General features: G+C 36.4%; 1 protein-coding gene across 1 annotated transcript in view; it reads left to right on the top strand.

Moving 5' to 3' along the window:
* LOC126976015 (uncharacterized) overlaps positions 1 to 15887 on the top strand; it is a 132376-nt gene that overhangs the window by 74563 nt on the left and 41926 nt on the right. The window contains exons 3-4 of the mRNA XM_050824157.1: positions 2801 to 2936; positions 10266 to 10474. Of these exons, the coding sequence (XP_050680114.1) occupies positions 2801 to 2936; positions 10266 to 10474 (345 nt within the window). The remainder of the gene's footprint in view (positions 1 to 2800; positions 2937 to 10265; positions 10475 to 15887) is intronic.

Raw genomic sequence — 15887 nt, 5'->3', positions numbered from 1 at the left:
TTAAAAAGGTTACAAAAAGGTGAAAAAATTTAGCTTAGACATTATTAAAAATTTGCCAATTTGTCACCTATTAACCTACCTCCACAAGCGAAAAATCTTCGGGTAATTAATGATTATTTCGCAAAATCTCAGAAAATAAACATTATAAAATTCAAGTCCATTCAAACTCAGAGTAAAATAAACTATATTCAATTAGGCTTAAACTATGCAATTGGAATCACAATCAATATTTCTTTTAAGTTACTGAATCTACTATGTTCGGAAAAGTGAGAGGAACACACAAGAAACTCAACGGCCACTCTTTTCAATCAATATAGTATTTTACAATGGCTGCAATAATATCAAATTAGTTTGTGCTACATCCAATATAATATGAATCGTGTTGAACAATGAAGTTCCATATTAAGATTATTGACGGACCGAAGTAGCCAGATTATTATTTGTATGAACGTATGCGCACTGCGTCCGATCCGAATCCGAGATTCCTACCCTACACCATTACAGGTACTGCTAATTTATTGCAACCACGAAATAAAAAAAGGATCCAGGAATCCCGTTGATGTTGAAATTTTGAAGGCAATTCGAGATGTGAAACCAATTTCATTCAATAAACGGAATCCGTTATAAGCTTGATATTCGTATTGAAATGATGCAATTAAATTAATGAAAGTTAAGGTCCCTTAATTGTTTGGATTAGGCTCAGAGATCGGACTTGTGCGTGAGTAATATCCGAATTCAGTCCGAGATTTCTAGATCTGTATTTTCACGGATACGGATCGGACTCTGATCGGACGTAGTGCGAAAGTTCTCTAACAAAACAGTAGGAATCAATTTCGTACCTCATAGGTACAAGAACCGGTTTACCGGCTTTAAATGGAGGCAAAAAAAGGAGACAGTTCGGGACCGGCAAACTACAGTCCTATTGCTATTACCTCCCTACTCTCCAAAATCATGGAGAGCATAATTAACCGCCAGTTCTTGGTATACCTTGAGGGTCACCAGTTGATCAACGACCGGCAGTACGGCTTTCGCCATGGTCGGTCGACTGGCGATCTTCTGGTATACCTAACACATAGATGGGCGGCGGCTATTGAAAGCAAGGGGGAAGGCCTGGCAGTTGGTCTGGATATAGCGAAGGCCTTTGATCGTGTATGGCACAAGGCGCTCCTCGCAAAACTTCCATCATTTGGGCTTCCCGAGAGCTTATGCAAGTGGACCTCCAGCTTCCTCACTGGGCGCAGCATACAGGTCGTTATCGACGGTTATTGCTTGAATCCCAAGCCCGTGAACCACGGCTGTGTGCTATCTCCCACGCTGTTTCTTCTGCATATCAATGATATGTTGGACACCGCCAACATGCATTGTTATGCAGACGACAGCACTGGTGATGCCGTATACACGGGCCATGCAGGTCTCTCTCGGGAAAACGTCGACCAGTGCCGGGAGAAACTTGTGTCTTCTATCGAGTCCTCTCTCGAGAAGGTCGCGGAATGGGGTAAGTTGAACCTTGTCCAATTTAACCCCCAGAAGACTCAAGTTTGCGCGTTTACCACCCCATTTGCCTTATCACCGCTCTTCGAGAACACTTCCCTTAAAGCCTCGTCTAGTATCGGAATACTGGGTCTCGAAATCTCGAGCAATTGCCAATTCCGTGGCCATCTGGAGGGCAAAGCCAAACTGGCTTCAAAGAAACTGGGCGTCATAAATAGAGCACGGCAATACTTCAAGCCGGCCCACATTCTAGCGCTCTACAAAGCGTAGGTCTGGCCTCACATGGAGTATTGCTGTCATCTCTGGTCTGGCGCACCCCAGTATCAGCTCGATCCATTTGACCGCGTGCAACGCAGAGCAGCTCGAATTGTCAGGGACGCAGTACTCTGTGAACGGCTGGATCACTTGGCGTTGCGTAGAGATGTCGCTTCATTGTGTGTCTTCTACCGCATTTATCACGGGGAGTGTTCCGAAGAGCTCTTCAACCTGATTCCTGCCGCCGAATTTCACCTTCGCACGACACGCCACAAGTTACGATATCATCCCCACCATCTGGATGTGTGGCGGTCCTCCACAGTGCGGTTTTCAAGGAGCTTTCTCCCTCGTACCACGAAGCTGTGGAATGAGCTACCTTGTGCGGTGTTTCCGGGACGATACGACATGGGTACCTTCAAGAAAAGCGCGTACACCTTCCTTAAAGGCCGGCAACGCTCTTGTGATTCCTCTGGTGTTGCAGGAGAGTGTGGGCGGCGGTGATCACTTAACACCAGGTGACCCGTACGCAGGTTTGTCCTCCTATTCCATAAAAAAAAAATGGGACGTTTAAAGCTTAAAGAGGTTAAGATAACGCTTTTCAAAATATATTGTCAAACCTTCTATACGAGCAGCCTGTGGGTCAGATATACTCAAAGAACGCTTAGTGCATTTCGCGTTCAGTACAACAATGGTTTTAGGTTGATGTTGGGGCTGCCCCGCTTTTGCAGTGCTTCGACAATGTTCGCGGACGCGGAGGGTGGACGGCTTCCAGGCCATCCAACGCAAAAGAACCGTGTCATTTCTGTAGAGGTTGCGGAGTAGCCCTAACATAATCTGCAAACCATTACTAGTCATTACGATGCGCCAATTATAAAGGCATTTATGCGGCTTCATGTGCCTGTTCAGTTATAATTATACTAACATAATTTAGGACATTTTACTAACAATTATTTTGGATTTTTTTATGAATTAAATTATTATTATTATCAAAGCAACGTTTTCGGCGCCTTTCTTTATCAAATCATAGAGAAGTAACCAATTGAATCCATTGCAGAGACTGAATTCGAATGAGAGTCACGTGGTATTGGTTGGGGTTGGGCCCAACCTTAGCGGCAACTACAGTTGTGAAGTGATACAAAACGCACACACATTTCCTCACTACGTGGCCTACGCTAGACTTGATGTTGTTGGTAAGTTGTAGTACGTTATTGCTAAAGTTTTTACTTGTTGAAATTTGAGTACCATGGAACCTAACAGAAACTTCATCTTCAACACTTGATTTGCTAATGGTTTATTGAAGCGTGTATGGTGCAATGAAAATACGGGACGAGACGAGCAGGACGTTCAGCTGATGGTAATTGATATGCCCTGCCTATTACAATGCAGTGCCGCTAAAGATTCATAATTTTTTTATATTAAAATATGGTTAGAATGTAAAATCGTAGAATAAAATTTATTATTTAATTGCCTGTGGGCGGTCACTCAATTCCTAATCAGTTGTATCATTAAGAAGGTAATATATGTTATAGTAACATTTACCACACAAATGTTTTTTAAGAATTATCTGGGATTTTGTTATGAAAGCATAATACAATGCCCCACAAAAGACTAACTCGACTCAGCAAAGTAGTGAATTAAAAGTAGTAGGCAATATAAGTTTATGTTTGTTCCTGGTGTTAACATTATGGTTATGACAGTTTCTAGTAAATTTACTTATGTGCCAATACATATATAATGTTGTTGTGCATGTTCTACCACGCTACACAAAAAAATATACATTGAATAGCTTTATACCACGAGCACTTAATTCCTATAGTAAAGATTTTTCTGATATGGATATTTTTGGGTCACCTTATAAAGAATTTAGAAAAAATTTAAATAAAACATTTTGAAAGGATTAAAACGCGTGTAACTGTAACGGTTTTACATTAACCCCCTTATTCATAATAGTCTGCTAACTTAAAGCATTGCTAATTCTCACTCTGTCTTCTTCTATTGACCTAAGTCAGAATGAGAAAAAACACTCCTAAGCGGCTGTTTAAAGTTAGCAGACCATTATGAATAAGGGGGTAGATGTTTGCGTAAAAGTTACATTTTTATTTTAGTTAACACCACGTTTCAAGACCTTTCCAGATATCGTTTTCAGGGGGACTACACGCGTTTTAATCCTTTAAAAGTGTTTTATTTAAATGTACAACACTCGCGTTAATCTAAGATAATACTATATAGAAAGAAAATTAATTCTCCAACATGTGTAATCTTGTTACGAATGGAGAATAAAATATTCAAAGTTATTGTATTATACACGTTTATTGTAAATGTTAACTCTTTATGTTTAACACTTGGTATTTAATTTAGCATTGTAATTTTCAGCACTATAAGTCTTCTTTTTAATAATTATATAACATTAAAATTTTAATTTTGTTACTGTTTGATGCCAAAATAAAATATTATCAAGAATATATTGAGAGGCATCAGTTAAGATAGCAGTCACATAACGTACTCTCAGTAACGCTGTCTGTGCCTCTTATAACAACTTATATCATCGTTATATTGAAAAATTTTTATCTTTTTGTAGCCAAACGTATCAGGCAACACATTCATATTAAATATGTAACTGATGACTTTCTTTACTACTTTGGGCACGAGCAAATGTACAGAAAACTTCAAATAATTTATGAATATTATTTGCATATTCTTATCTTGGTATCGTATATGTGTGGTGAAACTATCCGAGTTGTATTTATAGTCGTATTTCGCGTGCGTAACCAATAAGTTTGGCTATAACTGCTGAGACTCAGTGAGATAGCGACATTAAATATTTATGCTCCCGATTTTCGACCTTATAGGCAACGATGTGACATTTATTGGTTTTGAGATAGAATCATTCCATTTCTTGTAATGTTGTGTAGAAGTCTATGTTTTGTGAACTTTTTTTTCACGTAACTGTCTTCACTGTCATCAGTAAAGTTAGGTCAGAAGAAGGCTTTAATATATAAATTATTTCTAAACTACATCAAAAAAGAGAAGGAAACCCACATTTTGCATTAGTCTCATTTATATTTGTTACATATTATATATTTTTATTTGGAAGTAACAATTTAGTTGAAGTTAACAATATGTTAGGTGTCGGTATTAGATTTTTATTTTAATCTTTATGTTAAGCTTGGTATGAAGTTTTAAATATTGTAGAAAAAAAATATATTTTCAATTTAATTTTTTTTTGTTTCAAAGTACATAATGAATGTTGAGAGTCGGTGTTGTAATATTTTTTCTAGAATAAAAGTCTAATAACGAGAAACATAAAATTGTTAATCAAATTAAATAGTTATTTAATATAATGAAAGACCGCCTGACGTGAGACAGTTATGCTACACACATGATTCAGAGCAGTAATATTTTTTTTATGAAAATAAGGGACGAGACGAGCAGGACGTTCATCTGATGGTAATTGATACGCCCTGCCCATTACAATGAATTGCCGCTCAGGGTTCTTGAAAAACCCCAAAAATTATGAGCGGCACTACAACCGCGCTCGTCACCTTGAGACATAAGATGTTAAGTCTCATTTGCCCAGTAATTACACTATCTACGGTGCCCTACAGACCGAAATACAGTTATGCTTACACATAACTGCTTCACGGCAGAAATAGGCGCCGTTGTGGTACCCACAATCTAGCCGGCATACTGTGCAAAGGAGCCTCCCACTGGTATTAATTTGAAATTTTTAACATATTTCATTATTCCTATTAGTCCGTTAAAACACATTTAACCTACAAAAAGTCTATTATTTATCGTAGTATTTTAAAACTATCACAACCCAGTATATATTGTACCTATTAGCACCGTATTAGTACAATTTTTTTTAAAGAACTTTTATTCATCATAACATTGCAGGCAAATGCCTTTGGGTGGGTTTTAATACGTTATGCGTAAGACTTGAGCTTATTAAGTATCTCCTGTTTGACCATTGGTACTTCCTTGTCGCGAAGTTAAATATTGATGATATACCAAGGTACATTCGTTATGATCCTAAGCATTTTAGACTGAAAGCGTTGGAGGATTTCCAGATTTGAATTTGATGCATTTCCCCATAGCTGAACTCCATAGGGCCTTAATAAATAAGCTTTTACGGTATAATAACTAGATTTAACAATAACTCTATAACTAACAGGTGAAGACAAAATTGGACGTAGTTCCTGAAAAACGTTCCAAGCCACAAACATCACATTTTAAGGAATTTGTGTTTAAAATTTAATAAATACTAGTTAACCTGGTAGACTTCATACTACCTTAACCGATAAATAAAAGACCTAAACTTTTGTATAAGATAAACTTAAAACAAGACAAGGACTCGATTTTTTAAGCGTTACCCGTGTTTTAAGGAAGTTTATTTTTTACCTCCTTAGAAAGTTAGAAAAATATAAAAATTCTAATTAATTATTCATTTTAAACTATTATTTTTATTTGATTTCTGAACGACGGGGGACACGTCAAAGGAAAATCAAAATTGTTGTTTTTATTTAAAACCGAGGATTTTCATGTTTATTCAAAATATTTAAACCTTCCCTGGACTTCTAAATAATTCAAGACCAAAATTAGCCAAATCGGTCCTGCCGTTCTCGAGTTTTAGCGAGACTAACGAACAGCAATTCAATTTTATATATATATAGATTAGTGTGATTTGGGCTACTAAGTCATAATGTCATTTAAAGAGTGACAGTAGGCTGCCATTTTTTGTCAGTCCGTTAAAATAAATCACGTGACCAGTTTTGTGTTCTTAATTCAATTTCGACATGATTGTGGTTTGAAACGTTATTCTAGCATTACGTCCAATTAATAATAGAATAAAATCAATATACAGGGTGTCCCAAAGTTATGGGACATGAAGGGAAAGTACCTTAAATATCGAATATAGGCTATTGTACTGAAAGAAGACTTTATGTTATTTTTAAAAGTTAGTACTTCTGCATTCAAAGATTTTCTAAAAATTACTTGCCTCGTCTGGGAATCGAACCGACTGAAATGTAAAAAAAACTACTACTACTTTTATGATGCCAATCGAAAGAATGGCCAAAAACTAATAACTCTTCTTAAGTAACATAGTATTTTAAAAGAAAGGAACAACGTAAAATGAATGTTTTCCTACTTGGATTGGTACGAATGGACCGATTAGATGGAAGGCCAGATCCCCGGACCTTACACCATTAGATTTCTTCTTTTGGCTATACGTGAAAGATATGCTATACAAAAAGCGATACGAGAATGTGGGCGAGTTACAAAACAGAATTGTGCCATATCATATCGAGTATTCACCATAAAATGATAATAAAATCAACAGGCAGCGGACTCATTAAAAGATTGGCGATTTGCGTAAGACAAGAGGGATCACATTTTGAGCATTTAATTAATTAATTTACAAAAAAATACCCACTTAATTGACTACTTTCTTTTAAAATACTATGTTACTTAAGAAGAGTTATTAGTTTTTGGCCATTCTTTCGATTGGCATCATAAGAGTAGGGGTTTTTTTTTAATTTAAGTCGGTTCGATTCCCAGACGAGGCAAGTAATTTTTAGAAAATCTTTGAATGCAGAATGACTAACTTTTGAAAATAACATAAGGTCTTGTTTCAGTAAAATAGCCTATCTTTGATATTTAAGCTACTTTTCGTTCATGTCCCATAACTTTGGGACATCCTGTATACTTACTATTTTAAGCATTTGAAATATTAAAATATAGTTTTAGTAAACATTTAAAACGTTTACTTAAACTAACTAACATAAACACAGAATACCAAAGCCCTGGTTTGAATGTAATACTAATTGTCATAAAAAGACTGTATAGTGTATTTACAACTCAAAGGTTTCAAAGAATATATCGCAAGGGGAATCATTGCAACTACAGAGGGACCCTTTACTCTTATCAGTTCTGTGGTCTTTTTGTTGGTTGCTCGTTTATGAGGGGTAATGTATAGCATTGGGGATAAAAGTTTTAATGGAAAGCATTTAATTTTATGGGAACGGTTGGGTGTTTTTGTATGGTAGTTTCTGATTAGCGAAATGCTTCAACAGCGATAAGAATAATCGATCACAATGAAAATATTTTAATATTTTCTGATTATAAAAATATGATAATCTCAGTTTAGAAAAAAGATGCTAGTTTTTAAGAACGTTGTTACATAAATGGACGAAACAAAAGTGTTACGTAATTTTAAAGGAATTGTTTAAAAAACGTTTGTGCGGGAAAGGTTACTATAGCATAAACGATTTTCTTAATGACACCACATACTGGGAATGAAGTAAACACCCACACGCTCTTCAATTATAAATGTTTATTGTTCGCTATTCCATTGTAATCCATATTTTTATATAAAAAACAGCCCGCTGAGTTTCTTGCTCCCGTTCTTCTCTGGTCTGAGGGAGTCTTTTTTGAATGGTTGGTAGTTTTTGACGTTCAATAAGTGATTTTGAATTCTATTTTGAATAAAAATACTTGAATTTGAATTGAACAATACGATTGTATGGAATTTGTAGCAGTAAGTTTGTAATTTGTGATAATCGAATAACACTTCTATGCGTTACTGTGGAAATTGTTGTGGGGTTTTACAATTATTAATTTTATTCCATTGGAATTTAGTAATTATGATTTATTGTGACAACTGCTTATCTCCTCAAAAAAAAAAATTAAAACATATTTTACATAGGTATTTGTATTGTCACGACTGGAAAATCAAGGAATTTCGATTGTAGTTAATTTTTACGTTATAACTTTCTTATTAAATGATGTTTGCTGAAAGCCATATCAATAAAATGACGATGAAGACGGCAAGCGTCGCAAATATGTTGGTCTCAGGAATTCATACATCTTTGTGCCCTTTGGTGTCGAGACACTTGGCCCGTGGGGCCAAAAGACGCGGAGAATGTTCAAAATACTATCTTCGCGCCTCAATAAGGCTACTGGAAACCCAAGCGCTAGCAGCTATATCGGTCAACGGATCAGCCTAGCTATCCATCGTGGAAATGCTGCCAGTATTCTTGGTACGCTTCCCCGTAGTGATAGTTTTAATTTAATGTAGTCATAGTATTGTAAATATAGTTATAAGATTTGTTTTGTTTGAATAAATCTATCCATTATTGGACTGTTGAAGTCACAATAAATTAAATGAATTCTAAACCAAAATTGAAACAAGAAATACTAAGTCTGTGTCAGCAAAGTAAAATCACGAACACAAAGCAGTTCACTTAACAAAGTACGAATTTTTCGTAGAAAGGGTTCTTTAAAGTAAGACGGTACTGTAATATTGTAACATAATAGGTGCTCTACTTGAGGGTGCTCTCGTCAAGGTAAAAGGGGCTAATTTGCTTATAACACGGAAGTATTGAATATCCTTGAAGATATTCTATATTTCACTAGATCTACATGGATGAGTAAAAAAATAAGGACACCGCGCCGTGGTATTAGCATGTGAAGAATTATCAACGTGGTATCGCCCTTTTTAGTACTGAGGAACTGTACAATTTATCTGTTAGTCCTCTGATACAGGCGGGTCTTTCCCCATTTATTTGATTGTAGATATTCAGCAAGAAACAAAGACAAAAAATTATAAGACGAATTTATTTAGAAGCACGGACTGGTAAAAAAAGAAGAACTCCGCGCCGTGATATTAGCATGTGAAGCACCTTTATGCTAGTGTGTGTGCGGTTACGGGGTATACCAATTACACAATTTTTTCTCCCTTAAATAATCATATATTCAAAATACTTTTATAGTATTGTTTTAACACTTTTTCACAACGCACGACGGCATTTTTAAAATATTTTATTGCGACGCAAACTGTTCTGTCACAGACGATGGCAAATCTCATAATGGCGGCCGATCGGCCGCCATTATGTGTATATCAGTGTAAGTATATGCGTGGGGCTATGTATTTACACGTTTACCGGCTTGTTTTGGTGCCTCACTGTTATAAAAGGTGACACGGAGTCCTTATTTTTTTACTCGTCCGTGTTGATAATATGACAAAATTAAATTTAAATGCCTAGAAGTGCGGGTTCCTTCATAAATTGTTTATTCTCGATTATTTTTGTTAATTACCCACTTGGAAAGCTGATTAAGTCTTTCGTGAGACTTGATAACGAACATAAGATTTTCTTAATTAGATAAGATAAATTTTGAGAATATAACGTAAATTAAACAACAACACAAATGAGACTTAACATCTTAGATCTCAAGTTGACGAGCGCAATTGTGTAGTACCACTCAGAATTTTGGGGTTTTCAAGAATCCTGAGCGGCACTGCATAATGGGCAAGGCGTATCAGTTACCATCAGCTGAACGTCTTGATCGTCTCGTCCCATATTTTCATAAAAAAATTAAACTGTAACATATCTCGTACGTGTATTTTATTTATTTATTAAATCGGAGAGCAGAGACGCCCCTTGCTTTTCTTTAATACTTTGATTTATGCCCTGCTAATATCCAATGTTTCTAAGATCTAATCAATATTATTTATCCAGGTGTTGGTGGACTTCGAGCGACAGATCTTCGTATATCGCCATCTGTGGTGCAACGTGGCTCTGACGTCATCCTGGCCTGTCTTTACGAGCTGACAGACGCGCCATTGTACTCCGTCAAATGGTACAGAGGAAGACACGAATTCTACAGATATTCACCTACAGAAACACCAACTACAAAGATCTTTCCGTTTGCTGGGATTAATGTAGATGTGAGTACTCATGTATTAATACTAATAAAGTACACCTCTATTCCAAATCAATAACATAGTTAGGTACTTCCATATACATAATAGCTTTAAGGGTAAATGTATACACTTTTATTATAAAGTCCCATTTACTGTTGGGGCATTAACTATAAATAAATTTAAATGTTTTATAAAAAAAATGGATCTGTCATAAATCCTACTACTCCACAGCTGAATATCTAAGTGACACCCGACAGCCTGGGACTTGATTATGATTATTTTATAGCAATTGCAAGGATGAACGATGGAAACCTTGAGGGGCTCATTGTGGTCGGCAAAATAGATGGGAAGAGGCCTCGTGGACGCAGTCCAACACGATGGTCCGACCAGATCCACTCCGCCCTTGACTCTACGGTTCACAATGCCTTTCACACCGCCAGAGACATGAATAGATGGAGAGCGATTATACGTGAGAAAGTGATACAGAGGGGTGGTCATGACCCTCAGTACTGAGAATTACGACGGGAGGATAGCAATTGCAATGACAGTACAATATTGTGTATTTGATTAAAAAGAGCGCAATAAAAGAACGCTGAGAGTTTCTTGCGCCGCTTCTTCTCTTTATCAGCACCATTTGTATCAAAAAGAATTCTAAAGGAATCAATTTTGAGAATAGAAATGCCTTTTTATGCCTTTTTTATAAGAATAGACAGTGAAAGCACCATATCTGCGTGGTATTTTTAAGGCGAAGGGTAAACAGAAAACATGCAAAAAAGGTGTTTTTAGACAAGTTTTGTGGTGAAAATATAGGATTTGGAGCTATGAACACTACTTTATCCTGTTACACATACCCTTAAGTCTTACTTGTAGGTTGCTAATGCTTATTGTTGGTTAAAGTTAGCACTCCAGAGCTATTATGAACTACCAGTTTTCTTTGCAGTTAAACAAGTTTTTTCATGGCATCATGCATTTGTTTAGTATCATAAAAGTTGTTCTTATAGATTTTACTTTTTTATGTAGGTACATTTATTCAGATTAGTAATCAATAATGAGGATTGTAAGCAATTAAGCAGTTTGCGCCTGTTAAAATGTTACATTTTCGACCCAAGAATTTTGAAAATATTGGCTTTGTTATATAGGAGCCGTGAACTCATATCGCTCAAGGTCGCCGGCATTTAGTGTCGCCTTAACATAAAGACTAGCACACCACACTTGTCATTCCAATTCACTAAGGCTGAGATATAAAGAGCATACTTAAACTTTGCTCAGACTTTACTCATGTATAACATAGCTAATTGTAAGCTTAGCATAATCGTATATTTTGTTTTTATACAAAAGTTAAGGTAGCGTTTTACGCACTCAGCTAAGTTATAAGTACGTAAAGTTTTTATTTTGTTTTATGAAAAAACGGGTCGAGATGAGCAGGACGTTCTTCTAATGGTAATTGATATGCCCTGCCCATTAAAATGCAGTGCCCGTTCAGGATTCTTGAAAAGCCCAAAAATTCTGAGTGGCTCTACAATTATTGCGCTCGTCACCTTGAGATATAAGATATTAAGTCTCATTTGCGCAGTAATTTCAATAGCTACGGCGCCCTTCAGACCGAAACACAGTAATATTTACACATTACTGATTCACGGCAGAAATAGGCACCGTTGTGGTACCCATAATCTAGCCAGCATCCTGTGCAAAGGAGCCTCCCACTGGTATAAAGTCTGAGCAAAGTCAAAGAGGTTTTAACTTCTCTTATTGTGAGCAATATATTAAAAGTGCAAATTCGATTTTGAGGGCCCGGCACGAACTAATGGACAAATGGCGCGCGAAGATTTATAATGATTTTAACAATTGTGCAAAAAGCGGAATCATAAATTTGACTGAAAAAAAAAGACGTGTGGCACTCGGGGACTGCCGCGGTAAAGCTATTGCATAGCATTTTTTATCAACTTATGCAATTATAATTATTTATTTATTTTATTTATAAAGTATTTTTTTTGATAAAATTAATTAAAAAAAAAGAAAACGGGTAGTGAGTAAAATTTAACTTGCAAGATTTGATTACAGACAGACAACGGGACAGGTGAAACTAAATAAAAATGCTTGTCATAATAATAAAAATTTAAAAAACGTGATAAAAAAAATAAAGAAATTAAAAAAATCAAGTCGTACCCCGGCTCGAACCTGGGACCTTCTGCACAAAAAGTATACGTGAAAACCGCTGTTCCACGGCAACGTTAATGATTGTTGCGAAATATCTATGTACATCTAGTAAGTAAGTGTTAGGTTATTTTCGTTACGGAATTTCTGGATTCGGTCTCCACGCTCAATGCCCGCGATAGAAGCTATGCAATAGCTTAAAAACTCAACATGTAACAGTACCTGTATTTACATAAAACAACTATGTTAGTTATGTTACGATTCAAGTACTGGTAAGAGATGTTAAAGTGAATCGATTTTATAATTATTTATCATAAATAATGGCCATATTATTTTCTTTATTGGGCGCTGTAGTGCACTTTAAAACTAAATGTTCCGCTGGACAAACACTTAAACTGACACATTACAATGGTTGCATTCGTCTTGAAAGATAACTTTGACGTCTATTTTCGTGAAACCCCTCATCTCTTCACCAACTTAAAAATGTTGGCGATTTTTATTAAAATACTAGCTGATACCCGCGACTTCGTCCGCGTACACACATGACTAAGCACGTAGTACTTATAAAAATCTTTATTTCTTAAAACTTTAGTAACTTTATATTAAATGAAGGTATCGCACCTACAATTGTAAGTAATCTACCAACTATAGTTAGCTAAAATTAAGTTTCTTTTTTACCTACTGAGAAAGTTGGCGAGATATAAAAATTCTTATTAGTTTTTCTTTTTCAACATTCAATTTGATTTCTGAACGACGGGGGATTCATCAAAGGAAAGATTAAATTGTTGTTTTTATTTAATTCCGGACATTTTCATATTTATTCGCCTTTTAAACTTTCTCTGGACTTCCACAATTAATTCAAGACCAAAATTAGCCAAATCGGTCCAGCCGTTCTAGAGTTTTAGCGAGACTAACGAACAGCAATTCATTATATATTACAGATTTACCTATAGTTTCTTTTAATGGAAGTGGAGTACAAACATAGTTATGTTGACACTGATGTCCAGTGATCCAGATACCAGAGGGATCACAGATGCAGACCTTTTAGGAACCTTCCTATTTTCGGTACCAGTGTCTGTCTTATCATCCTGGAAATAAATATATAAAATAATTATTTAAATAATAATTATTATTTAAATTTGACAATATTTTCCTTCATATATGTATATATTTTTTTAATTAATTGAATTTTTATGAGTTTTGTCTGTTTGTCTATTATAGACATTGACCTCCTCCAACTGCCTCCACAAACTCCTGTTTTCAGTTGTTCTAGTCCATGTACTACAGGCAACTGCTTTAATCTCGTCCACCCATCTCCTAAATGGTCTACCTCGGTTTCTTCTTCTCGGATGCCAGTTCATCATAGTTTTACACCATTTCTCTCGTCCTCTTATGGTATGCCCCGTCCACTTCCATTTAAGTTTCCTTATAATGACAGAAACATCCTAAGTTTGCACAAATGATTTAAGTTAGTTTAGTGTTAATTCCGCCAATATTTGTTTTTAAAACAATTCGACACGTGCTTAGCCTCTACACGAGGCATCCTCAGGACGTGTTGTCTCGCCAAAATCTGGCACGAGACTAAGTATTATTAAGTCTCGTGCCAGATTTTGACTAGATAACAAAAAACAAATATTGGCGGAATTAACACTAAAGAAAATTTAAATCATTTGTATAATTATGGATTTCCGCAAAGTAACGCCTAATTCAATAAATCCTTAGTTTGTGTTTGTTTTTAATTTTTGTTGATGTTCTTATTTTGTCTGATAATATTTTCCCCATCTATAGCGCTTTGGCAGACTTCTAATTTTCGAGCGTGTGCCTTTGTAAGGGCCCATGTTTGACATCCGTATGTAAGGACCGGGAGGATGCAGGTGTTGAAAAGTTTCCTTTTGATGGTCATGCTTGTTTCACTATTTTTCATCACTTCTTTTTGACTCCAGTACCTTTTCCAGACATAGCCTATACGTCTTTCTATTTCCTTTGAAGTGAGGTCTGACGGCGAGATTATTAGATCGTCCTGGAAACTACGGTTTATATTGAAGTTTGTGGTCGTCATCCAAGGTGAAATTCAGTGGCTAAATCCAGGACAAACAGTTCTTCGGAACACTCCCCGTGATAATTCAAGTAGAAGACGCGTAGTGTAACGTGGTCTCTATGCATATACGTATTCAGCTGAAGAGTTCTTGTTTATTTAGTATGTTTATCTCTGATTCTACTAGTGGGGTTGGAATAATTAATTAGACGTAGTTCCTGAAAAACGTTCCAAGCCACAAACATCACATTGTAAGGAATTAGTGTTTAAGGTTTAATAAATATTAGTGTACTCCATACATGTGGGTTGGAATACTAAGTCATGATGTCATTGAAAGTAGGGCTGCCATTTCTTGTCATCCGTTAATATGAATCACGTGACCAGTTTTGTGTTCTTTACTCAATTTCGACTTGTAAGGGCTCTCATATTCCCCATATTCCTCTACGCTGCTGAGACATGGACCCTACGAGAAAGTGAGAAGAAAAAGATCAATGCTCTTGAGATGTGGTGCTGGAGAAGAATGCTCGGTATATCGTGGACCGAATTCCGAACCAATGAGTCCATTCTTCGGGAGCTCGGCATCGAACAGAGACTGTCCACTACCGTACAAGCTCGCATTCTCACTTTCTTCGGGCATGTATCGCGACGTGGAAGCGACTCCATAGAACGCTTAATAGTGCAGGGTAAAGTCGAGGGCACTAGACCAAGAGGCAGGTCCCCGATGAGGTGGACGGACCAAGTGAGGCAAGCTGTCGACGGTAGTCTGCATGAATGCACGAGAAGAACGGCAGTTCGCGACGAGTGGCGTCGCATTGTGAAACAGGCCACTAACCTAGACGTGACGACCACGACCACTCTGACAAGAGTGTAACGCCGAAGAAGAAGAAGAAGAAGAACTCAATTTCGACATGATTGTGGTTTGGAACGTTTTTCTGGAACTACGTCCAATTTCGTGTATGAAAGACCGATGCCTGAGGAGTAATATAAGCTACACTTCATAGCTTGCCTAAAATATTAATTTTGTTAAGTATGTCGGCTCTCAAACTGCCTGCGCTGGCAATAAGTACATCTTAAAACATAATCCTCCATTTAAAAAATTATGGATACCTATTCCTATTTGAAATACATAAGCCTCAGTACATATTAAATGACAAAATTTAATAAACTTAATCGGGTGAAACTGCGGGGCCAAATAGTTTAAAATAAGTATGTTTGAAGTTGGTAATGCAATTGTTCTAAAACTAACTT

The sequence above is a fragment of the Leptidea sinapis genome, chromosome 39 (assembly GCF_905404315.1).
Source record: "Leptidea sinapis chromosome 39, ilLepSina1.1, whole genome shotgun sequence".
Classification (NCBI taxonomy): domain Eukaryota; kingdom Metazoa; phylum Arthropoda; class Insecta; order Lepidoptera; family Pieridae; genus Leptidea; species Leptidea sinapis.
The sequence above is the reverse complement of the archived record's forward strand: the minus strand, read 5'-3'. Positions and strand labels throughout refer to the sequence as shown.